Source organism: Pristis pectinata, chromosome 35, assembly GCF_009764475.1.
Source record: "Pristis pectinata isolate sPriPec2 chromosome 35, sPriPec2.1.pri, whole genome shotgun sequence".
Lineage (NCBI taxonomy): Eukaryota > Metazoa > Chordata > Chondrichthyes > Rhinopristiformes > Pristidae > Pristis > Pristis pectinata.
Window position 1 is genome coordinate 4,770,036 of NC_067439.1, and position 24,469 is coordinate 4,794,504.

Here is a 24,469-nt window from a genome sequence, read left to right on the forward strand (position 1 = left end):
CTCCCCACAATCTTCAAGAGGCGGTGCCTCAAGAAAGCAGAATCCATCAGTAAGGACCCTCACCATCTGGGACATGCCCTCTTCTCGTTACTACCATCGGGGAGGAGGTACAGGAGCCTGAAGACCCACACTCAACGATTCAGGCACTGCTTCTTCCCCTCTGCCATCAGATTTCTGAACCCATGAACACTACCTCGTTATTCCTTATTTTTTGCACCATTTGTTTTTGTAATTTATTGTAATTTTATGTCTTTACACTGTAGTGCTGCTGCAAAACAACAAACTTCATGTCATATAAGTCAGTGATAATAAATCTGATTCTGATTCTGACCTGAAACATTATCTCTGTTTCTCTCTCCACAGATTCTGCCTGACCTGCTGAGTATCTTCAGCATTTCTTATTTTCATTTTTGTTTTGCAGGAACTTTGAGTCGCTCAATGTTGAAATTCATCAGGCAGAGTTTCTCATGCCAGTGCCATTCTGGGGACAGGTTGATAGAGCTGACAAAATGAATTAGTCAGTGGTTAATACCGCCATCATTGGCATCTGTTGTGGAACAGATACTGCTGACAATCTTACTGCGTTCATTCAGACAATGATATAATCCAGCAGGTGCCACTGTCTGGATCAAGGGTGTTGCCCTGTGAGGCTTTGCACGTGGCTCTCTGATAAAACAGTTTGTTGGTTATGACGGGACCATGTTCTAAGCAAGGATCGTGAGGGGGATTCCATTACAGTTAGTTTTCCCTACTCGTTCCCTGCCAAACTCACCTTTTCTGAATAAAAACATATTCGGAATACAAAAAAAAACAAAATAAAAAAAAGTGCTGGAAAAAATCATCGGGTCAAGGAGTTAATTGGCTGACCTTTGGGACCACCTTTCTGGAGATTTGCGGCCTTTCCAATTCTGGCACTGAAGGTGTGAATTGCAATGGATTTCAAAAGGCATTACAGACAGTGAATTAATTTTTGAATTGTAGTCAACACTATAATGCAGGAAACACAGCAGCAGGTTTGCACAACCGGTGAATAAATAAGCAGACAATTCCGTTTTTGGCATTAAAAGATTTACATTGAAACAGAATCTGTTCCAGTCTGAAATAAAAACAGAAAATATTGGAAACACTTAGCAGGTGGGGTCAAGGACTGCATCAGTCTGACCTGCTGGGCATATCCCACAGCCCTGTATTTCACAACTTTCGTGTTTCTTTGTTTGTGTTCTCACTCTCTAAATGTCCTCACTTCTTAGCTTTGTTCATTCTCTCTCTCTCCCTGTGCCCTCTCTCTCTCTTTCTAACTGTCCCTATTAACACATGGATTTGATACTCTCTTGAACTTATCCCCATGGCAACCCTAGCCTCACCCTATCAAAGATATTCATTTTGTCCTGTCCACTCCCATGCCTATCCTCTCTGCAATAAAGTCGTTTTCTCCCTTGAAAATAAAAAAAACTGCAGATGCTGAACATCTGATTCAAACGCAGAAAATACTGGAAACTCTCAGCAGATCAGGCAACATCTGTGGAAATAGAAAGAGTAAATGCTTCAAGTTGGAGACCCTTCATCAGAAATGACTTGATAACATCTACCACCTTTGCTCCACTTCCCCGGGTAGCTGATAAAAGCCTTTTGGTTAAACAGGACATGACTTGACCCTAGATCTTTGGATTGCTTACTGTAATACAAGGACAGGCTGAAAACTGATGAGGCATCTTCGACTTGAAAGGATGACTCTGATTCTCTCTCTATGGATGCTGCCTGACCTGCTGAGTGTTCAGATTCAGATTCAGATTAGCTTATTGTCATATAAACTAGGGTGGAATGAAATTCCTTGCTCACCTGAAGCTCAAAGAGTAAACAGTATATATGGTAATAATAAATACAGCAATAAATACAGCGTTGAGCTCAAAACAACAGAATGGTGCAAAGTATAGTAAACTGAAGTAGTGCGAAGAGAAACACTAAAGTGACCAGAATGGAAAAGATAGAAGTAAGGATTCAAGAATGTGTCAGTTCCACCAGGAAGGGGATGTGAAAGAGGTGGAGACACAAGAGACTGGAGATGCTGGAATCTGGAGCAACAAACAATCTGCTGGAGGAAGTCAGCAGGTTGAGCAGCATCTGTGGGGAGAAGGGAACTATCGATATTTCGAGTCGAAATCCCGCATCAGGACTCACCAGGTCCTGATGCAAAGTTTTGACCCAAAACATCAACAATTCTCTGCTGCTCGAGATGCTGCTCAACCTGCTGAGTTCCTCCAGTGGACTGTTTGTTGGATGTAAAAGAGGTGATTGGTTCAGTCTGGTTGTCTGACCTTTCAAGCTCCTGTATCTCCTAGCAGGTAGGAGGGAGAAAAGGGAATGGCCAGATTGGCAGGAGTCCTATTAGCCTTCCTGAAGCAATGCACCATGAAGATGGTTCCCTGTATTTTCTGTTCTTATTTCTTTTTGAAAGTCAAAAGTTAGAAGTCGAGTTTATTGTCATATGCACAAGTACGTGTAAAGAAAAACCTACCTGCAGTAATATCACAGGGATATAGCACAAGATACATAACATTAACAAGAAAAACATAAACATAATTTATACACAATTTTTACAACATAATTAGAACAAAACAAAGCAAAGTCCATTGTAGTGCAAAGTGGTCCTGGTGTTGCTATACTAAGGTAGTGATTAGGATTGTGCAGGTTGATTCAAGAACTGGATGGTTGAAGGGAGATACAAGATGCTGGAATCTGGAGCAAAACACAAAGTGCTGGAGGAACTCAGTGGATCGGGCAGCATCTAGGGAAGGAAATGACCAGTCGACGTGTCGGGTCGAGACCCCTCATCTGCACTGGTGAAGTGCCCTGAAAGAGCTGCAAGGTTCGGCAACTAGTTCAAGACCAAGAACTAGAGGGCATAGGTTTAAGGTGAGAGGGGAGAGACTTAATAGGAACTTGAGGAGCAACTTTTTTTTACACAAAGGGTGGTATATAAGACCCGCTGAGTCCCCCCAGCGCTCTGTGTGTTGTACTTTCGACCTACCTGGCCATTGCAATGACTGCAAGTGGAGATGCGGTGTACCTCGGAGCCCTGTGTGGCCCCCACGCACCTTCAGACCGACTCCTCGCCTTCATCCGGCAGCAGCTTCCCCGTTGCCAGGGGCAACCAAAGCGCCTCAACTCCCGTGATTGACAGCTCCCTGTCCCGTCGCAGGAAAATGACCACTTTCCAACGGCCACTGTCGTTCCACAAAACGATTGCATTCAGAATAGGGGCAAAAATATTTTACATTTATTATTTTTGAATACCAATAGCAAAGAAAACAGCCTAATTAATAATTACTTATTAGATAATTTAACAAAAACTGTTTTTGTACTTATTTAATTTACTTAAAATTTATATTTGAATTACATTTTCTTTTATGAGTTTCCACTCCTCTATTTATTTCTGCAGGTGGTACGTTCCCTACGCGTCAACCAAACCCGAGGCGGCGGCGCCCTGCTTGATTGGCGTGGCGGATTAGCCTATAGGATCAAGGTCTGGCGGATTCTGGCGAATGGGGAGAGGGGGTGGGCGTTGCCAGGTTAGAGTGCGCGGGGGCCAGCTGGGTGCCTGGCGACGGAGCGCGGGCCGGGAGGCGGCAGGTCCGGCGGCGGCGGCGGGCGATCGGTAGCAGGGTGCAGGCGGTCCCAGAGCACTGGGAAAGTGGGTGAGGAGGAGGGGGGACGGGGGACCGGGGGTCGTGTTAAAGAGGGAGCGGTCGATTGGTCGGGAAGTCCCTTTAATATCGGGCGAGCTATTCGACTGTGTGAGGCTTCACCGTGAGGTCTGGACACGGACAGGCCACGGCGGGCAATCAGGAGGAGGGGGGGGGGGGAAGGTGTTCCCGGCTGATAGAGCATCCTCCCTTCCCAACCAGGGCGGTCCGATGATCCAGCGTGGTCCTTCATAGCTCCAGGGACGGGTTCGGTGCTGGCCTCGGGATCTGTCTGTCTGTCAGGAGTTTGCAGGTTGGTAGGTTAATTGGCAACCGCAAATGGCCTCTAGTGTTGGTGAGTGGAGGGGAATTGATGGTCCTGTGAGAGGGTAGATTTTAGGACAATAAATTGAATGGGATTGCACTGACAGGTGGCATACTCAATGGGCTGAATGGCCTCCTATTATTGGTAATTGGTTTGTTATTGTCACACGTACAAGATACAGTGAAAAGCTTCAGTTTGCATGCCAGCCAGGCAGATCATTCCATACATAAGTACGTTGAGATAGTACGAAAGGGGAAAGTTGCAGAGAAAGTGCAGTGCAGGTAGACAAATAAAGTGCAAGGGCCACGACAAGGTAAATTAAGAGATCAAGAGTTCATCTGTATCATTCAAGAGTCCATTCATCAGGGTAGAAGGTGTCCTTGAGCCTGGTGGTACATGTTCACAAGCTTTTGTAAGAGAATAAGAGGTTATTCACAGCTCTAGTTGTAGTAAGATGAGATATCTTTATTAGTCACGTACATCGAAACACACAGTGAAATGCATCTCTTGCGTAGAGTTTTCGGGGGGCAGCCCACAAGTGTTGCCACGCTTCCGGCGCCAACATAGCATGCCCGCAACTTCCTAACCCGTACGTCTGTGGAATGTGGGAGGAAACCGAAGCACCCGGAGGAAACCCACGCAGTGACGGGGAGTACGTACAAACTCCGTACAGACAGTGGCTGGAATTGAACCTGGGTCGCTGGTGCTGTAATAGCGTTATGCTAACCACTACACTACCGTGCCTGCCACCACCCCCCCCCCCAGTTGTATCTGTTTCTACCAACCCCCAACCAACTAACAACTTCCATTTAAGTAAGTCTCAGAGTTGAAAGGTTACAGAGACAAGATTTGAGCATTTTAAGGATATTGCTTAACTGGGAATCACTTGGGTCAGCAAGCCATGTGAATGGGTGAATGGGATGGTGCAAGCTGGGATGTGGAGGAGCAGAGTTTTGGATGACATAAAGTTTATAGAAGGCACAATAAGGGAGGTTACAGTAGTTAAGAGTGTAGGTAAAGAGTTGAAATCGGTAAGCTCTCGGTTGATCAAACCCAGGATTTTTTTGTTGGTGTTTACACTGAAGGGCAGTGATCAGGAGTTGGTCCCTGGCTGATATGTTTTCTCCCCTACCAAACAGGGCAGCATGGTGGTGCAGCAGGTAGTGCTGCTGCCTCGCAGCTTTGACGACCTGGTCCAGTCCCGACCTCGGGAGCAGTCAGTTTGGAGGGTAAAACTCCCTGAGATTGTCTATTGATTTGAAAGTTCCTGTAAAGCAAGCTTTTCATCCTAGTCCAGGAAAATCAGTATCACCTTGTGAGGAAGAGTTAGAGAATATATAATTTGGGGTGTTTAATTTAAAATCCTTTCCAGAATATTTGACTATTAGTGATGTTTAACATCACTTTAATGTTTTTTTTATTGTCCATCTGTTCCTTAGAATTATTTCATGTTTCCACCTTTAGGTCTCACTCAATTTTGTCAACTAGTCCTGCAATACAGTCCTCCCAATAATGTCCTGCACCACGGAAGGAGGTCCTATACAAGCAAATTATGTATTCCGAGGGATCGAGTATATAATCACCATGACAGTTACTGGGGACGTGTTGGAGGTGCAAGTCGAAGACAGACTGACTTCTGAACAGTGGAGAGGAGAATTTGAGGCTGTTTGTAAGTACAAAGCTGCCCTTTCTCGAGTAATCAGTATAATCTGTCTGTCCTGTACCACCTTCCAGCCATGTTTTGATTGGCAGTCTTTCAATTAAATGGTTTGAGGAAGTCCTGCTTCAGAAACTTGAGCACAGTAATCTAGGCCAGCGCTCCACTGCAGTCTTGAGGCAGCATTGTATTCTCAGAGGTACCAATGTGAAACTGAGTCCCTTTCTGCTCTTGGGTGAATATAAAGTGTCTCATGGTGTTATTTCAAAGAAGAGTAAAGGAATTATCCTTGGTGCACTGCCCAATATTTATCCTTCAGTCAAATTATCTGGTCATCAACATATTGCTATTTGTAGAAACTTGCTGTGTGCAAATTAGCTGCTGTGTTTCCTACATTAACATGCCGAGTAAAATTTAAGTAGTACTTTGAGCTGCAAAATGCTTTGAAACAGTCTAGAGAATGAAAGACCCTATATAAATACAAATCTTTCGTTTTATTTACCCATTTCTAGTAATAGCGTTATAAATTTGTGGAATACTTCAAAAATATTTTTCCAAGTTCTGGATAGTTCAGTGGGAAATAGTCTGTTATTGTACTGAGACCTTTGTTGAGCTGACCTCAGTCAAAATGGTCAGTGAGGGATTGCTGTGTGCTTTGGGTCCCTGGACTAGGAGGAAAGTTTTTATTCTTGTAATCATTGTTCAGCTTTACTGAACCTTGCATCTGGGTGAGTGTGCCACACATCTCTAACAGTCAAACAAACTGTTGACACTGGGGTGCTTGCACCTAAGGACAGACTGAACGTAGAGACTAGGAGGAGTAGGCCATTCGGAACCTTCAGGTCTGTTCCACCATTCAATGTGATCATGGCTGATCAGCCACTTCAGTACACTGTTGATGGCTTCTCCCCATGTCCTTTGATCCCTTTGGCATTAAGATGTATATCGACTTCCTTGAATATATTTAGCAACACAGCCTCCACTTTGTGCTGTGGTAGGGCATTCCACATGTTCACCACCCTCTGGGTGAAGGGATTTCTTCAGATCTTGGTCTTTGAGGATGCACCAGAGGAGTCCATGGAAGTCTGCTTTGTGAAACCACGTCATTCCTGATAGAGTTACAGAACAGTATGGCATGCGAGATGGCCTCTTGGCTTATTGGATCAATGCCAACTCTTTTGAAGAACAATCCAGTTTGTCCTACTCTTCTGCTCAATCTCACATCCCTGCAGTTTTTTTTTCTGTGATGTCTAATGTTAATAAGTGTTCTGTGCTACTTAAGCCCAAGTCCTGCCAAGATCTGTATACTTATAAATCTCCTATGCCTCGCCTCTAGTTCTTTCTTCTGTTTTTTCTCTCTCCACAATGAAGCAGCTTTGAAATATATTCACTGTTGTAAGAAATGGGATAGTTAATCATTGCACAGCTTGGTCTCATAATATTTCGGGGACCACTACTGAATCTGTTTCCCATCAGGCAGTGCATTCCAATACCTAAGCACTCAACAGTGATAATTAGTAATAATTATTAGGAAAGGGAGTAGGAGGCTAAACCTTTTGTGGGAAAAATTCACAGCTACCTAACTAATGGTCTGTCTTACTCCTTGGTTGCAGATATTGAGGATGTCACACACAAAACTGGAAACTTCAAACAGTTCTCCATTTTCTGCAACATGTTGGAGTCGGCCATCACAAAGGTAGACAAAACGTTCATTGTTTCTCTCTCCTGAGGTGCTTCCTAAACTGGTGAATATTTCCAGCATTTTCTGTTTTTTTCACTTTTATTTCCCAGTGTTTTGTCTTCAAATCACAAAGATGCAGCATGGGTCAAAGATCAAACACGTACTCTTAAGCTTTCTAAGGGAAACAGATCCTTACTGTTCACTTTATCTTAGCCCCCTGAGATAAGATAAGATATCTTTATTAGTCACATGTACATCGAAACACACAACAAAATGCATCTTGTGTAGAGTGTTCTGGGGGCAGCCTGCAAGTGTCACCATGCTTCTGGCGCCAACATAGCATGTCCACAACTTCCTAACTCATACGTCTTTGGAACATGGGAGGAAGCCAGAGCACCCGGAGGAAACGCACGCAGACACGGGGAGAATGTACAAACTCCTTACAGACAGTGGTGGGAATCGAACCTGGGTTGCTGGCACTGTAATATATACATACTAATAAAATCTCACATCCACATTTTCTATGGCAAATACAACAGCCCAGCCTGGCCAATCTTTTCTCAAAACAAAATTCTTCAGGCCTGGCAATATCCTTGCTTGTTATAGAATGCCATTCAGCCCATTGGGTCTATATGGGCTCCTAGAAGAACAATTTCATCAGTCCCATCCCCGCTTTCCTTTCCCTGGAGCTCTGCAACTTATTCTCTTATCATGTGCCCATCAGCTTCCATTTGAATTTTTTTTGCCACTTATCTAATTACCCAAGGAGTAAATCACGCTGACCAATTAACCTACTAGCACAGCTTTGGGATGTGGGAGGAAACCAGAGCATCTGGAGGAGACCTACACAGTCATAGAGAGAATCTACACAGACAACACTTGAGGCCAGGATGCTGCAGCTGTGAGGTAGCAGCTTAAACTGCTGCACCAACCATGCTGTTCCTTGTACATCTCCCGTGCACTGTGAACAAGACAACCGGAGAGAAACAGTAAATTCAGTACACAGAATTTGAATGGAAGAGTTTTGAACCTAGAGTATAGTAGCTGATTAGTTGGCATGTGGAACATCTGAGTTTACTTCAATGATCATATATTTCAGGTTTCATTTTAATCTATTTGCTAGCCTCTGTAAATTTTTTTTTATGGTACTGTAGTGGTTAGCATAACGCTATTACAGCGCCAGCGACCCGGGTTCAATTCTGACCACTGTCTGTAAGGAGTTTGTATGTTCTCCCCGTGTCTGCATGGGTTTCCTCTGGGTGCTGGGGTTTCCTCCCACATTCCAAAGATGTGCGGGTTAGGAAGTTATGGGCATGCTATGTTGGCGCCGGAAGCGTGGCGACATTTGCGGGCTGCCCCCAGAACACTCTACGCAAAAGATGCATTTCACTGTGTGTCTCGACGTACATGTGACTAATAAAGAGATTTTAATGCTCAGAATTGAGGAAAGCTTGCACTTTCTATCACTTTACTGCCTGGTACTCCTTGTCAAAATTACATCTCAGGCCAAATATCCAGGGCAGGGGAGTGGACCATTACACCGTAAGTAGGAGTAGGCCATTCAGCCGTCAAGCCTGCTCCACCATTCGGTAGAATCGTGGCTGATCTGACATTCCTCAAGTGCACTTTCCTGCCCTTCTCCCCCAAACCATTGATCCCCTGATTTGAAATTATCCATCTCAATAAGGAAATTACATATCTCAGTCTTAAAGATACCCAAGGGCTCTGCTGGAAAACTCCATGGCAAAAAGTTCCACAGACTCTCAACCATCCAAGAGGGGACCTTCTTCCTCATCTCAATCTTAAATAGCTGCCCACTTATTCTGAGACCATTCTTTCTGGTTCTGGACTATCCCATGAGAGGAAACTTCCTCTCGGCATTTACCCTGTCTAGTCCCATAAGAACCTTGCATGTTTCAATAAGATCGCCTCTCATTCTTCTAAACTCCGATGAGTATAAAGTCCCAACCTGTTTAACCTTTCTTTTCAGGACAATTCCTCCATAGGTTCATCGAATCAGAATTGTACAGCACAGAAACAGGCCCTTTCTGCCACCTTGTCTATATCGACTGTGATGCCTATTTATACCAATCCCATTTGCTTGCAGTAGGCCCACATTCCTCTATGCCTTTCCTATCTAAATACCTGTCCAAATGCCTTTTAAACATTGTAATTGTATCCACCTCTACCACTTCCTCTGGCAGTTCTTTCTGGATAACCACACCACCTTTTGTGGAAAAACTCATGCCCTCAGATTTCCTTTAAATTTCCCCACTCTCACCTCAAATCTGTGCCCCCTAGTCCTAGACTCCCCTGTCCTGGGAAAAAGGTTCAAAGAAATATTCTATCTATTTGTTTTTTCTTCCCAAATGAACTTCATCCTTTCCCATATTATACTCCATTTGCTAACTTTTTGCCCACTCACCTAACTTTTCAATACAATCTTTAAACTGTATTCTTCTCACAACTTCCCATTTATTTTTGTGGCATTTGCAAATTTGGCTTCTGTATATTCACTTCCTTCCTCCAAGCCATTAATATATTGTAAACAGTTATGGTTTCAGCACTGATTATTCTGGTACCCCACAGATCATCGGCTGTCAATCCGAAAAAGACCCCCTCATCCCTACTCACTGCTTCTGGCTGTTAGTCAGAATGTTACCTCCAACACCTTGGGCTGTGACTTAACAATTTTGCAAGACACTTTACTGAATGCTTTCTGGAAGTTCAAACACAATACACCTGCTAGTTCCCCTCTCTACTCTGGTCAAAACTTCCTCAAAACACACTAATAAATTTGCCAGGCAGGATTTCCCCATCATAATAATCTAATCTACTTGATTAGATTATTATTTAACAAATATGCTGCTGTTACTGGGTTATCTCTCCTCTCTGCTCTCAGTCTTGATGCAGGATTTCCACCCAAAACATTGACAATTCCTTTTTGCCCCTCCACAGCTGCTGCTTGACCTGCTGAGTTCTTCCAACAGGTTGTTTGTTGCTGCTGTTACTTCCTTAATAATTGATTCTAACATTTCTCCAACAACAGATGTTAGGCTAATTATCCTATAAATACTCAATTTTTTATGTTTCCATCCCTTTTTAAAATGGGGAAACAACACTAGTAATAAATACAGCATAGAAACAGGCCCTTAGGCCCACCAAGTCTGGGCTGATGATCAACCACATTAATATCCTCCCCACTCTCTATCAACTCCCACCACACTCTACCATGCACCTACACACTAGGGGAAATTTGCATTTGCCAATTAATCTAATGACACCCCCCCCCACCCCCGCCATTGGGATGTGGGAGGAAACCCACACAATTATAGGGAGAATGTGCAAACTCCACAGACAGCACCAGAATTGAACCCAGGTCTCTGGCGTTGTGAGGCAGTGGCTCTACTAGTTGTGCCACTCTTAAAGAAATTGGTCAAATCTGAGCTCCTGGTGCAGGTTGGGATTGGAATTCACACTGCATCATCTTTTGACTTCAGGCTTTATTTTCTTTTAGAGCAGTGAATCGGTGACCCTTGACCTGCTAACCTATGCTGACCTAGAGCTGCTAAGAAACCGTAAGACGGGAGTTGGAATGAGGCAAGTGCCACCACCAAAATCAGGGGCACTCAACGCTAAACGCTACCTCATCCTCATCTACTCGGTGGAGTTTGACAGGTATGTCAGAAGAACCTTGGCAGAATTTATCATCCAAGTCCAGTAATTTGCATGCAGCCTGACATAGCCTAGGCCTTCAGTTGACTTAAACCATGTGATTAAAATAAATTCACAAATGGTGGTTATGGGGAGATCAGTGGAATCTTATCCCACATAAAAAATGGTCAAGGGGATAATATAGAATAACTTTACTCTTAACTATGTCCATATCTCTACTGTTGTCACCATTAAATAATTTGCCATCAATATTCTGTAGCTGATATTTAAATATAGTTCAGTAGTGACACTGGATTGAATAGTAGCACAGTATTAATTAGATTTGATCCAGATTTGATAAGGAGTTAGTTATCAAGACAACAAAAAAATAATTGGCAGAGCACTCCTGGTATTCTACGCGTCTGCTTGAAAGGTTTTTTTTATATAATGTGCAGTAATCAGTTAGCAACTCAATCACTGATTCAAGTCTTTCTAAAGTCCCCCTTTGAAGGCTTTCTCAGAAACATTCCCAAAACCTAATCTTGTGAAGTTCAGTCTTAAAAATCTTAAACTGCTACAACTTAATACCATTTCAGCTACTCTGACCAATCACAGCAGGGAAATCTGTGATGAACTAAAAAGAACAGTGTGAAGTTAGTTATTGAGTTGACGTAACATTGTAAATTGGTTGATCATTTTGTATCATTTCATGGATTTACTGCTCCCTCTAATCAATCACAGCACAGAGAATAATTCCCTGTGTGTTTCATTAGGCCAGGAAAATGTATTGGAAATTGTATCTTTTTACTTTAATCTACATGAATTTTGTTACTCACCAAAAGCTGATGGGCTACACGGGCCCTTCTTGGAAAACTTGGCTGTCATTTTATCTGCAACCTTACAATTTTGTATCAATCGTGAGGGGAGAATATTGGTTGCATTCTTGCACTGGTAATTTGGATTCCCAGACACATAACCCAGAGAATGAGTTTGAGTTCAGTTGTGACACTGGAATTCAAGAGCATAAAACGGGCAACGGTTAAAAATGACTGAGAATATCTGATTGTCCTTTAAAAGCAGTAGCCCATTCATGGCCTCGTATGGTGCACATGTGATGCAGTTTGATAAAACCAAGTTGCTTGGTAAACCAGAAGCTATAAGTGTCACCCATGTGAGTGTTGGGTCAACGTTGTCCTTGCCACTGTGTGGGCAAGAGATGCCCATGCCTGGTACGTGGGCAGGAGATGCCCACACACCAGATGGCAAGGAGAGAGCATTTCCTTTCCTAATGTATTTTTGAACCTTAACCATAAGTTCCAGAGGGAAGCCATTATCTCGTAGGTGAATCGTAAATAGTTAATTAATACTGGACTTGCCAGCAATGTCAGGGGTATAAAAACTTAATGGTCAAGTTACTGGATTCGGTTCAGATGCCTGAATCTCTCCATTTTGTGGAAAATTTACATTTGGGTAATTAAGTAAAAATTTGGAAAAGAAGCTTGTATTAGTAGCAATGACTCTGAAACAACTGGATTATTATAAAAACTGCTCTGAATGCCTAATGTCCTTTCAGGAAAGTAATCTGTCAGTCCTATCTGGTTTATGGGATGCTGATATAAATAATTCTTGCGTACTTTCTGAAGCAGCAGTGTGAGCCATTCAATTCAGGAGCAAGTAGGGATCGGCAGGAAATGGCAGCTTTGCCTCTGACACTCGTCATGTTAACAAATTATTAGCAAAAATAAATTCACTTTTTTTTCCCCCTTTTGTGTTATTTTTCTTGGTAATGTTCTATATCGTAGAGTATTGGATTACCTTAACCATCTTGTGCAGACCACAGTTTTGTTTACCACTGCTAGGATCTCGAACATTATACTTGCCAATGAATATTTAAGGCTTTTTTTTAGCTTTAGGTTTGTATTTTTTCTTAACCCGAACTTGTAGAAATGTGTTCAAATGTTTTTTAAATTTTTAGATAAACTTGGACTAATATCTTTCTGGACTAGGATGCATCAAATCTCTTGGTCAAGCTGTTGGGTATGCCAGCTTCAGGCACAGAGTGTGGGATCTTTAGGCTTCTACCACATGAAATTTGATACTCTGTTCCCGTTAATTGTGCTGATTTAGGACTTATTCTTTGGCGTGGCAAAAGTGCTACAAATAGTCCTTTCCAAACCTTCAGGTGCTCAAACTCAAAGGGGAAAACAATGAGTTATTGTATCGAGCAACCAAAAGAAGTAAACCCAGAAGATGCTATAAATGGCAGTTTTTATACTGACCCACAGCAAGAATGAGTGGTCTTCCCGAGAAAAGACTTCAGATCTGACTGGTTTCTTTAAGAACTGCTATCTTCTCCATATAATAGTCCTAAGAAGCAGTTCTGACAATGAATGCTGTGGAATAAATAATATGCATCACAGTTAAAACACTCTGCATCCCACCCTAAAGCATGCAGTTTCCCAAGAGATGTGACAAATCAGACTAAAAACCCAGGGCAATTTGAAGGGCGGGGGTGGTATGAATTCTGGGAAACTCCTCTCAGCACCCTTGAGAACTCAAAAATGGTTAAAGAAGTTCCTGTAGGGCAGTAATACTGTGCAGTGGCTACCTGTTACACAGTGATCACTGCTTCAACAGGAAGATGTCCAGCTCTTGCTTTAATGCACTTGGGATCAGGGCTTGGCAGAGGTAGAGAATCTGTTATATCTTCTCATGAATAGAAGGAAGCTATTAAGATAAGATATCTTTTATTAGTCACGTGTACATCGAAACACTCAAAGGGGCAGCCCGCAAATGTCGCCACAATTCTGGCACCAACATAGCATGCCCATAACTTCCTAACCTGTAAGTCTTTGGAATGTGGGAGGAAACCGGAGCACCCGAGGAAACCCACAGACACAGGGAGAACATACAAACTCCTTACAGACAGTAGCCAGAATTGAACCCGGGTCGCTGGCACTGTAATAGCATTACGCTAACCGCTACACTATCGCACCCATCGAGTCTAAGCTGGCTCTTGCATCAGGCCCATTCCCCCACTTATTTCCCTGTAACCAGCAGAGGTTCACAGTTGAACCTGGGTCACTGGAGCATGATTTGTATGTAGTAATTTAGACACCACTGTGCAACAATCAGAATGAAAGTTCTTCAATAGGTCATCTTTTTGAGATACTTATCAAAATATAAAACCAGAAACTATTTTCTTTCCCTTGGGGAATAAATAACTATCTCAAAATAATCTCAAATTATTAGTTGATTGTCTTTTTGTGATGTCTGTAGGATACACTACCCACTGCCACTGCCCTACACTGGGAAGCCTGATCCAGTAGCTCTCCAGAAAGTAATCCGGGGATTGAAAGAGGAGCTGGCTGCAATGAGATCAAAGCAGGGCATGGATTACCGTGACACAGAGCTCAGGCGGTTGAGAGTGGAGTAAGTCTCAGCAAGTTCTACTCAAACTCCCACCCTCTTAAATGTAGACACCAGAGACTATCTGTAGATGGAAATGGACGGTCAATGCTGACGCTGGGTGTTGACCCAAAGATCATTGCCCATTTACCCCACAGATGCTGCCTGACCTGCTGAGTTTCTCCGGCAATTTGTTTTTTGTTCTTTTAAATGTATTCTCTTTACATTGCCTTTCAAAGTAAAATGTTTTCGAGAACAAGTGCAAAAGTGTATGTGAAACAGGATGTTGCATTTCCATTTGATTGCTACGGAAATGACTTTGAGTGCTGATACTTTCTGTTGATGTAACATTTTCCCTTGGGTAAGGATTATTGACTGATGCTTCAGACAGTGAGACAATAGACAGTGAGTTATTCACCAGAATAAGATATACTCAGAGTCAATTGCATCCTGCTGTAAGGAGTCCACATGTTGGAAGATGCAATGACAGGATGCAATTTTGATGTAGTTGAGGCTAGGGAGGTCCACCTCTTCTGCCACATTTTCTTGGGTGATTCCTTTAGGATGACTTGCTTGCCTGCAACCCAGTTCAGTGGGTTCTGGGTTGACTGATGAGGCCATTGTGGGACCTACATATGTTAATGGCTGGGGAGTGGGTAATTTGACAAGTGGTGTGCACCCAAAAAATGGATCCCCCGTACTCCTCTATTTTGAGTGGTCATGGTCCAAGGATTTCCAGTGGTTGGTGGGATGTTGCACTTTTCCAAGGAGGCTTTGAGAACATCCTTGAATCTTTTCTTCTCTCGACCTGGTAATCTCTTGCTGTAATGCAGCATGGAGCAGTGTCTGGGAGTCTGGTGCTGGGCAAGTCAACAACGTCGCCTTCCCAGTAAAGGCGACTGATGGCTGGGGATATCGGCCAGTGAGCCACTGATCTTGGCTCCCTTATCCTGCCAATTTGTCTGGGGGATTTTCTGCAGCACTCTAAGAGCCTGCTGAAAGTAATCAAAGTCATAGTCATACAGCACGGAAACAGGCCCTCGGCCCAACTGGTCCATGCTTATCAAGATGCCACATCTAAGCCAGTCCCATTTGCCTGTGTTTGGCTCATATCCACCTAAACCTTTCCTATCCATGTACCTGTCCAAGTTTCTTTTAAATGTTATCAATGTACCTGCCTTAAACACTTCCTCTGGCAGCTCATTCCATATACGTCTCAGAAGTGTATCTGATTACTGCTGCCCAGAAGGTCACAAGTTCTGTTTGAGGTCTTGATTTTCAAGCACTTTTGTCCTTAGATGGACGAAGACTATGCAAGGCTGAAGGCGATGGTGAACATCATTATTGACATCTGTCTTAATTGAATGATGGCTCCTGAGATATGGAAAGAGGTCTATATTTTCCAGTGTGTTGTCATGGACCTTTGGTTTTTGGCCCCTTACATTTGGTGAGGCACAGCATTCAGGTGAGAGAGACTGAGAAAAGTGTTGGGGTGATGATGCAGCTTTGTTTGACGTCAGTCTGCACTGAGATTGGGTCTGTTGTGGATCTGTTGAGATCATGGCTTGGTGCCACTATGAAGAAGATGGAACATGGAGGCATATTTCTGTGAACATCCAAATATGAGAAGGATGTTCCACACTCCAGCTTGATTCACAGGTTCAAAAGCTTTCATGAGCTCAAAATATACTTATATAATGGTTGATGCTGCACCTTGCACTTGGAGTTGACAGCAGTGTCCATTGTGCCTCTAAGTGGATGGGATCCACACTACAATTGTGAGAGCAGGTCTTTAGGCATTGAGAGGAAGCAGTTGAGGAAGACCCTGGCAATGACTGGCCTTGTGGGAGGCAATGGGTAGTTGCCACAGCTGGATTTGTCTCCTCTCAGTTGGCATTTTCTACCATGAGAACAAACATATTTGCTTTATTTTGTACAAACATAGAGATGGTGGGCTGAATGTCCTCCTTCTATGCTGTAAAATATTGCACGCTTTCCAGTGGCACTGCTAAAGGCAGTTGTACCAGACCCCCACACTGCCTTTAACAGGGAGTTGTCAGGAAAGAACCAACGAGTAGAATGAATTGTAGTCCCTACTGTGTGCTTCTCAGGTTTGACAAGCTACTGCAGGAGAAGCAGGAGCTGGAAGTAATGATACTGCAGCTTCAGGAGCAGGTGAAGCTTTCAAGTACAGCAACTGTCGCCAAAGACATCAAAATCCTGAAAAAAGTCATCCAAGGCTTGGAGCAGGAGCTGATGAAAGAGAAGACGAAAAACCAGAGGGCGGCAAGTAAGCGGAACCAGGAATACCACCAGGTCCTTGATGAGGTGAGACGTGGGATAACCGTGCAAATACAACAGTGTTTGTGTACAGTGGTCTCGAATGTGAATGCAGCCGTTTTGCATATTAGTTGTCTTGGGAAATAATGACATCTGTCACGTTGAGTCTTCTACCTGTGAACTTTGTTCATTTAAAGTTAAGTATCATATACTGGAAAGGAAGTGACCCTCTGTTCCCTGCTCCATCCACCCTCTGTGGCCCCCTCACTGTTACCCATTTGCCCCCTTGGTTGTTACCTGGTCAATATTGGTCCTTTCCCTTGCATCTTACAATAGATGTAGAGAAAGACTGCATGCTCCACACAAGCCTCCTACTTCATCTAACCCTATCAGCCTATTATGTTTTCTTAAATTGTATTGCGTTTGACTACAGTTGGTGATGCTGCTCAATGTTATTTCTGTTCTCGGGAATGAAAGATATCTGACCTATTTACAGTATTTCCCTTAAATTAATTCCCTGAACTTGGGTCCTGCAGCCAACATATTCACCCTTATTTTGCCTCAAGATGTCCTTCTGTGGCATTTCAGGGAATGAGAAATGCGTAATGTCGTTGTTTGCTCATAAACTCTGCATCCAAAGACCAGAACAAAGGATCAATTTAACAAAAAAAGCCCAGTACCAGTTCAAGTCAGGCAGGGTTGTAGTTTCTGTAATCCTGGTTGGTGGTGCTGTAGTTTTGCTGCTCATTCTGAGTCTTGCAAGTAGTTTGAGAGTTTTGAGTTTCATGCTATCAGCTTCTAGTAATTGAGCAGCACATCGTGCCCGAGATGGATCTCTAGTTGAGCAATCCAATGAATTATTTTCCCCTGCTCCTCTGCCTTCAGCCCCTAACTCAACTCCCCCTTTGAAAATTACAATTGAATCTGCTTTCTGGCATGAACATTGAATTCTCCAATTTCAGGTAACCTTCTCTCCCTCTGTCCCTTTCTCTCTCCTGATCTACCCATGTGCTCTCAAACACACTGCTCCCACTGGATACCAGCCCCCCCCCCACTTTCCCCCCCACCACCCCCACCTCCACTGCTCCCATCTCCCCACCATACCTCCCTTATTTGGTTCCTCTTCACTTTCTTTTCCTGACAAGATTCCATAATCTACGACCTTTTGTTGCCTCCACCTATCACTTCCCAGCCTCTGTGGCTATTTTGACCCTTCCCTGCCCCGCCTGACTCCATCAGCCAATCAACCCATCCTCATCTGGACTCATGTATTGCTTGCCAGTCCCTGTCCCACTCCTCCCCTCTCTATACTAGTTATCTCCGCTCTGTCTTTCAGTCCTGATGAAGGGTCTCGACCCTAAATGTTAACTGTCCATTTCCCTCTACCGATGTTGGCTGCCCTGCAAGTTCCTCCAGCAGTTTGTTTTTTGCTTCAGATTCCAGCACCCGTAGTCTCGCGTCTCCTGCTTTATCTGCCCTTTTGCATGCAGTGCGTTCCAGTTCACAATTAGCACACCAAGGGGAAAATATCTTGGATGCCAGAAATCTGAAGTAAATTTACTGCAGATTTTTTTTTTAATCTTCCTGTTATTTCATATTCTTTTTCTCATCATCTTAAACCTGTGTCCTCTGGTTCCTATCCCTCCTGCCACTGGAAACAGTTGTCTTATTTACTCGAGACTGGTCATGATTTTGAACATGGCTACCAAATCTACTTTTCAAACCTACTCTATCCAAAGAGGACAAGCCCAGGTTCTCCAGTTTCAGCACAAAATTAATGTTTGTTTTCTTTCGGATTCCTTCCTCAGCTTGAAGAGGTAAAGGCTTCAGAGCGGAAGTTGAAGCTACGCGTGAAGAACCTGACCATTGAGCTGGGTTTGTACAAAAGGGGGTGAGTTTGTGACTGGAACTCCATGAGCACCAAAACTTTATTCACGGTGGCTGTCAACTCAGTGCTGAGTTAGCTGATTCCTGTCGGCATGGTTAACGTCTATACTCCTGGGCTGGGGAGGGGGGGAAAAGTCATCTTGTGATCTTGTTAAACAACAATGTATGAAATTCAAAAAATTGAAGATGCTGGAAATCTGAAACAAAAACAGAAAATGCCAGAAACACTCAGCAGTTCAGTCAGCATCTGTGGAAAGAGAAAAAGAGTTGACATTTTAGGTCCAAGACCCTTTGTTAGAACTTCATCTTCGACCTAATGTGTCCTTGGACTCTTTAGCTCTCGTTGCCTTGGCAAAGCAGCCAGCATAATCAAAGACACCATCCACCCGGGTCATTCTCTCTTCTCTCCTCTTCCATCAGGTAGAAGATACAGGAGCCTGAGGGCACGTACCACCAGGCTTAAGGAGAGCTTCTACCCCACTGTGATAAGACTATTGAACAGTTCCCTTATACAATGAGATGGACTCTGACCTCACGATCTACCTTGTTGTGACCTTGCACCTTATTGCACTGCACTTTCTCTGTAGCTGTGACACTTTGTACTGTTATTGTTCTTACCTGTACTACCTCAATGCATTCTGTACTAACGCAACGTAACCGCACTGTGTAATGAATTGACCTTTATGATCGGTATGCAAGACAAGTTTTTCACTGTACCTTGGTACAAATGACAATAATATAGCAATACCAATAACTGTTTCTCTTTCCACTGATGCTGCCCAATCACTGAATTTTTCCAGTATTTTCTGTTTTTATTCTTGCAGTTGCATAGCTCCCTCAAGGCAATGTAACCTCCAGCTACACAGAAACCTTATGAGACAAAAATTGACACCAAATCAAACAGTGGAAATTGGGTGAGACTGTTGGGAGAGTGAATGTTTACACAAATGTATAGCCTGCTACCTATTGTAGCCTGAGCCTATTCCCATATGAGGAGTGACTTGGACAAAGCTCATGAATGCTTGATGCATCTTTGAAATTTTTCCCAGCAAGAAATGCTAGATAGAACACAGAAACAGGCCATTTGGCCCAGCTAGTCCTCCTAGTAATTTTATTCCACACAAGTCTTCCTTCATTCAATTTACCTCTGTTTTCTTTTCATTATTGTTCATGTTTCCTTTTCTTTTGAAAGTATGTCATTCACTTGCCAACTTCTTGCTGAATAGCGCATTCCACATTTTAATAAAACTTCCTATTGTTGTATCAGACACTGCCTTGTATATCTGGCCCCTAATTTTTAATTCTCTGACAATAGAGATGCCTCTTAGTTGGTTTATGATTGTCATATATCCTGAGATGCAGTGAAGAGCTTTTGTTTGTGTGCTATCCAGAAAGATTATTCCATACATAAGTACATCGAGGTAATACAAAATTGTAAAAGCAATGCAGAATAAAGTGTTAACAGTTACAGGGAAAGTGCAGTGCAGGTGGACAATCACTTAAAGTTCACTCTACACCACCCAATCATAAGTTAAAATACCTCCAGCAGAATCTCTCTCACTCCCCCTCTGATACCACCTGTCCACATCCTTATTGTGCTTTATATTCCCATAACTAGCTTAATGGGATGTCCTTCTGGATACCTTTACCGTTAGCAGCTGCCAGTCTTCGGACCTTTGGGAACAATGAAAAGCTAGTGTTAAGCCTTTCCTCTGGAGCTGATAGATTACTGGTTTGTTTGGCCATCCTCCATATTATGTGGGTGAAAAGACTCGGTAGTAACCAACTCCTCTAAGTCCTGAGTCCTACTAACATCTGCATATTTTAAATTATTCTCTCTTTTTCCTTCCAGTCGACTCACACCAGCGGGACCCTCCCCACAGAACCGGTCGAATTTTAGCCTAAGTTCTGGACGGCGCTCTCAGAGCAGGACCGACTCAGTCCCCAGACTTCGAGAGGACAGCCAGTCTACCTCGCGGGACCGGAACAAGCAGTGGTCGGGTTCCCGAGGGAGGGAGAGGTCCACGTCCAGAGAGAGGAGTGGCCGGCGAACATCATTTCGTGGCGGGGAGCGATCATCTTCCCGGGAGAGCCAGCAAGGAAATCGATGCCACGTGCACAAGCTGACTCCCTCTCCAACAGGTACAGTGTGTCCCAAAGATGATCCTGTGCAGAGGAAATCTATAATTCTAGTTTTAAAAAAATCATACAATTGTAGAATAGTATAGCAGCAAAAAAGACTATTTATTCCATCGGGTCCACTCCAGCTCCTTCTCGTTCCAACCTGATAACATCAACGTTAAATTTCTCTAACTTCCGGTAACCACCCCTGCCCTCCCCCTCCTTTTGTTTTCCCTTATCCTTCTGGCCCCTTTACCAGTTCTCTCTGCCCCTCACCCACCCTCCTGACCTGCCCCTCACCCACACCTTCCTCCCTCTGGTTCCCACCTCCTTTATTCCATGGTCCACTATCCTATCAGATTCCATCTTGTTCAGCCCTTTGCATCTTCCACCTTTCACCTCCCAGCTTCTCACATCATTCCCACTCCCCCATCTTTCTACCCCCAACCCCCCCATATCCACCTACCTTTCTCCCCCCCCCCCCTCACCTGGATTTACCTATCACCTACCAGTTCATGCTCCTCCCCCTCCCCCACACTTTTACTCTGGCTTCTGCCCTCTTTCTTTCCAACTTGATGAAGGGTCTCAGCCCAAAACATCGACTGTTTGTTTCCCTCCATAGATGCTGCCTGACCTGCTGAATTCCTCCAGTATCTTGTGTGAGGCACCTTAAATCCCCTCTGGTCACTGGGCCCTCCAGATGTTGGAAACTGTTCCCCTTTATTTACTCCAGTTAAACCTTCACAATTGTGAATATCACGTCTCTTGGCCTTTTCACTGTAAGGAGAACAATGTCCGGCCACGTAACTCACTTCTTTCATCCCTGGAACCACTGTGGTTTAATGTTTTGTTAATAACACAATCTTCATTCCTGAGTGAATTTCGTGCTTGAAGGTCGGACAAGCAACTGGTTAAATGTAGTGTTGAGGGAGGTTTCTACTACCCTCAACATTATGTTTGGGTCTTGGGTTCAGAAGGGTGCTTCTTACAGTATGAGTGTTGTTGTGTTTCTTTCTGAGCAGGATTATTGGTCTTGATCTCATAGCTCAGCGTGTGAGATTGTGAGCTTTATGAGATCAACTATAGTTAAGCTGATGACCCTCAGGGTCACTCCAACCCAATGGAGCCCTGCCTAGCTGAGACACCACAAGCTTGGGGCCTGGCACATGCAGAATTAATTATCAGAGCAGCAAAACTCTGTTTGCACAACATAGACCCCCACTATATTCAAAGTGGGTGACTCATTATTGCATCCTCGGATCATCCACTGATGTTCTGAAACACCTATAAATGGTTCAATAAGATGGCTCACCACATTTTCTGGATAATGAATGTTTGACCCCAGTGACCTACATCCCATGAAAGAACTGTATTTAAGAAAGTCCCAGATAATCATCATAGAAGGGGATCCTAATGAGGTGGGAGGAGGCTTGTGTGGAGAATAAGTGTCAGGATAGACTGGTCTGTGTTTTTAAATCACTGTCAGATCTAGCATTTATTGCTTATCCCTAACTACCCTTGAAATGAATGGCTTACTAGGCCACTTCAGAGGGCATTTAAGTCAACAACCTGGGGTTCGTGTGAAGTCCATGTAGACCAGCCCAGGAAAGGACAGCAGACTGCCTTCCCTGAAGGACATTGATGAAGCAGATGGGATTTTTTTTTAAGACAGTCCAATAGTTTTTGCAGTCACTGTTATGAAGTCTCGATTTTTTTTCCCCAACTTCCAGATTATTAATCTAAATTTAATTTTAACCTCTGCCATGGTGGGATTGGAATTCTGGCCTCTAGATTACTAGTCTGGTAATTTAACCCATGCTGATGTTTCTGTAATTTGAATTTTCCTTACACCCAGGAATTTTGTACCAGCTCCAGCTGGTCTGAACCCTTGAGTCTTGTAACTTACACTTGGCAGCTAGTAGGCTTCCCAATAGCTCATGGTTTCAGCAGGTCTGAGAATACTTGCTATTGGATGCAGACTGCAGTTCCCTGATTGGTCTGTTATAGGGTATCCATGGATCTTCCCATTGGCCCCCAGCTCAAGAGAGGAACCTGGTAAAAGCTCCTCACGTGGTGTTGGTGTGCGTTTAGGGTGCTCGATGTTCACGTGCAACAGGGCATCCAGTGCAGCTTGTGGTCAACACTCTCACTCCCGCAGCTTTTACTTTCCTCAGGGATCCGACAGCCCCGCTTTGACCCCACTGCGTACGTGCACGACAAGGAACGCAAACGCAAGGAGGCAGACCAGAGGAAGTAAGTTGCTACAAGTGGGAGGACCAGTACATAAAACCTGGGGACCAAGCCCCAGGTAACTAGTAACCCCCAGGTGGCCATTAATTGGTACTTGGTTTATGATTGCCACATGTACTGAGGTACAGTGAAAAACTTAGTTTTGCATGCCACCCGTACAGGTCATTTCAAAACATAAGTACATCGGGGTAGTACAAAGGGAAAAGCAATAACAGAATGCAGAATATAGAATTTAGATTTGAAAGAGTAGAATGATTACAACAGATCTGCTGAGAGTAGCTTGCAAAGAGCCGCCATGCTCCGGCACCATTAGGTGGATACGATCACCTGTCATTGCTGCGGACCATAATTGGTTACTTCTGTGCTGCAGCAGCTATGTGCCAATTGAGTTGCTGGGTGGTTCTGGTCCCTTGCTCAATACCAGGGGTTGTTGGGGGGGGGGGGGGGGAAGCATCGGGGTGCTGGAGCTAAACACTTGATTTTCGTTTTAAATGCTACTTATTTCTATGAAGCTTTCTGTGTTTGGTTGGATCCATTGGCTGCCTTGGTCTCCATTATCCCTGGGGACTGCTGTAGTTGGAATCCTTTTGGCATTACTACCGACATAAAGTATGACTCCAGTCACAAAAGATGCAAAAAGAAGCTAGAAACCTAATACAAAACCTGGACAGGCAATATCAGTGGAGAGAGGATCTGAGTTCATGTCTTAGATTGATGATCTTGCTTCAGAACGGTGGTGTCGGTCAAGGGGAATAGTGTGGTGCAGGTCACCGCATTTCTTCAAGCAGTGCAAAGTGTCTTTGAAACTCTTCCACAAAGTGTGATGAAAGCAGATTCTGAATATTTTTAATACAGAGTTAGGCAGATTCTTAATAAATAGGGGTGAGAGGTTACTGTAGATAGATGGGAACGCAGAATTCAGATTAACCATGATCCTATTTAATGCTGTAGCAGGCTCAAAAGGTCAAGTGGCTGACTCCTGCTCCTAATTTACATGTTGGTACAGTTATTTGAGATCTTTTGCATTCACCTTATAGTGTTTAATGTCTCTTTCAAAAAGATGGCACCTCTGTCGCTGCAGTACTCCCTCTGCGTTACGTTGTGAATCTCCTGGAAATTTTTACCCCAGAGAGTTAATGAGGCTAGACTAGTAAAAGTACTTGAACTGGAGTCATAGAGTAATACAGCACAGAAACAGGCCCTGTGGCCCAACACGTCCACACTGACCAAGGTGTCCTCCTAAGCTAGTTCCATTTGCCTACGATTGTCCCATGTCCCTCTAACCCGTTTCTATCCACGAATCTGTCCAAATGTCTTTTGAACATTGTAATTGTACCCGCCTCTACTGCTTCCTCTGGAGGTAGATATATTTTTGAAAGACTAGGGATTAAGGACAATGGGGATCTGACACAGAGGAAGAATTGCGGCCTGGGGCAAATCAATAGAGGGACCTACTCGTGCTCCCGTTTTGTGTTTTTTGCATACACTGGGAATGCAAGTGCGGATTTTTGTGCTCAAATCTC

General features: G+C 43.7%; 1 protein-coding gene across 4 annotated transcripts in view; it reads left to right on the plus strand.

Annotated features, from left to right (window-relative positions):
* Positions 1 to 3,567: 3,567 nt before the first annotated feature.
* The window catches only part of ccdc61 (coiled-coil domain containing 61), a 33,003-nt gene continuing 12,101 nt past the window's right edge, over positions 3,568 to 24,469 (plus strand). The window contains exons 1-9 of one of the 4 annotated variants that reach the window (XM_052044145.1): positions 3,568 to 3,695; positions 5,473 to 5,677; positions 7,279 to 7,361; positions 10,864 to 11,024; positions 14,280 to 14,432; positions 16,520 to 16,736; positions 18,497 to 18,579; positions 20,428 to 20,717; positions 22,871 to 22,949. In XM_052044145.1, coding sequence (XP_051900105.1) covers positions 5,521 to 5,677; positions 7,279 to 7,361; positions 10,864 to 11,024; positions 14,280 to 14,432; positions 16,520 to 16,736; positions 18,497 to 18,579; positions 20,428 to 20,717; positions 22,871 to 22,949 — 1,223 coding nt within the window. In that variant the 5' untranslated portion in view covers positions 3,568 to 3,695; positions 5,473 to 5,520. Of the gene's footprint in view, positions 3,696 to 3,898; positions 3,997 to 5,472; positions 5,678 to 7,278; positions 7,362 to 10,863; positions 11,025 to 14,279; positions 14,433 to 16,498; positions 16,737 to 18,496; positions 18,580 to 20,427; positions 20,718 to 22,870; positions 22,950 to 24,469 lie in introns of those variants that run through there. The other 3 variants (XM_052044142.1, XM_052044144.1, XM_052044143.1) reach the window with 3 other exon arrangements.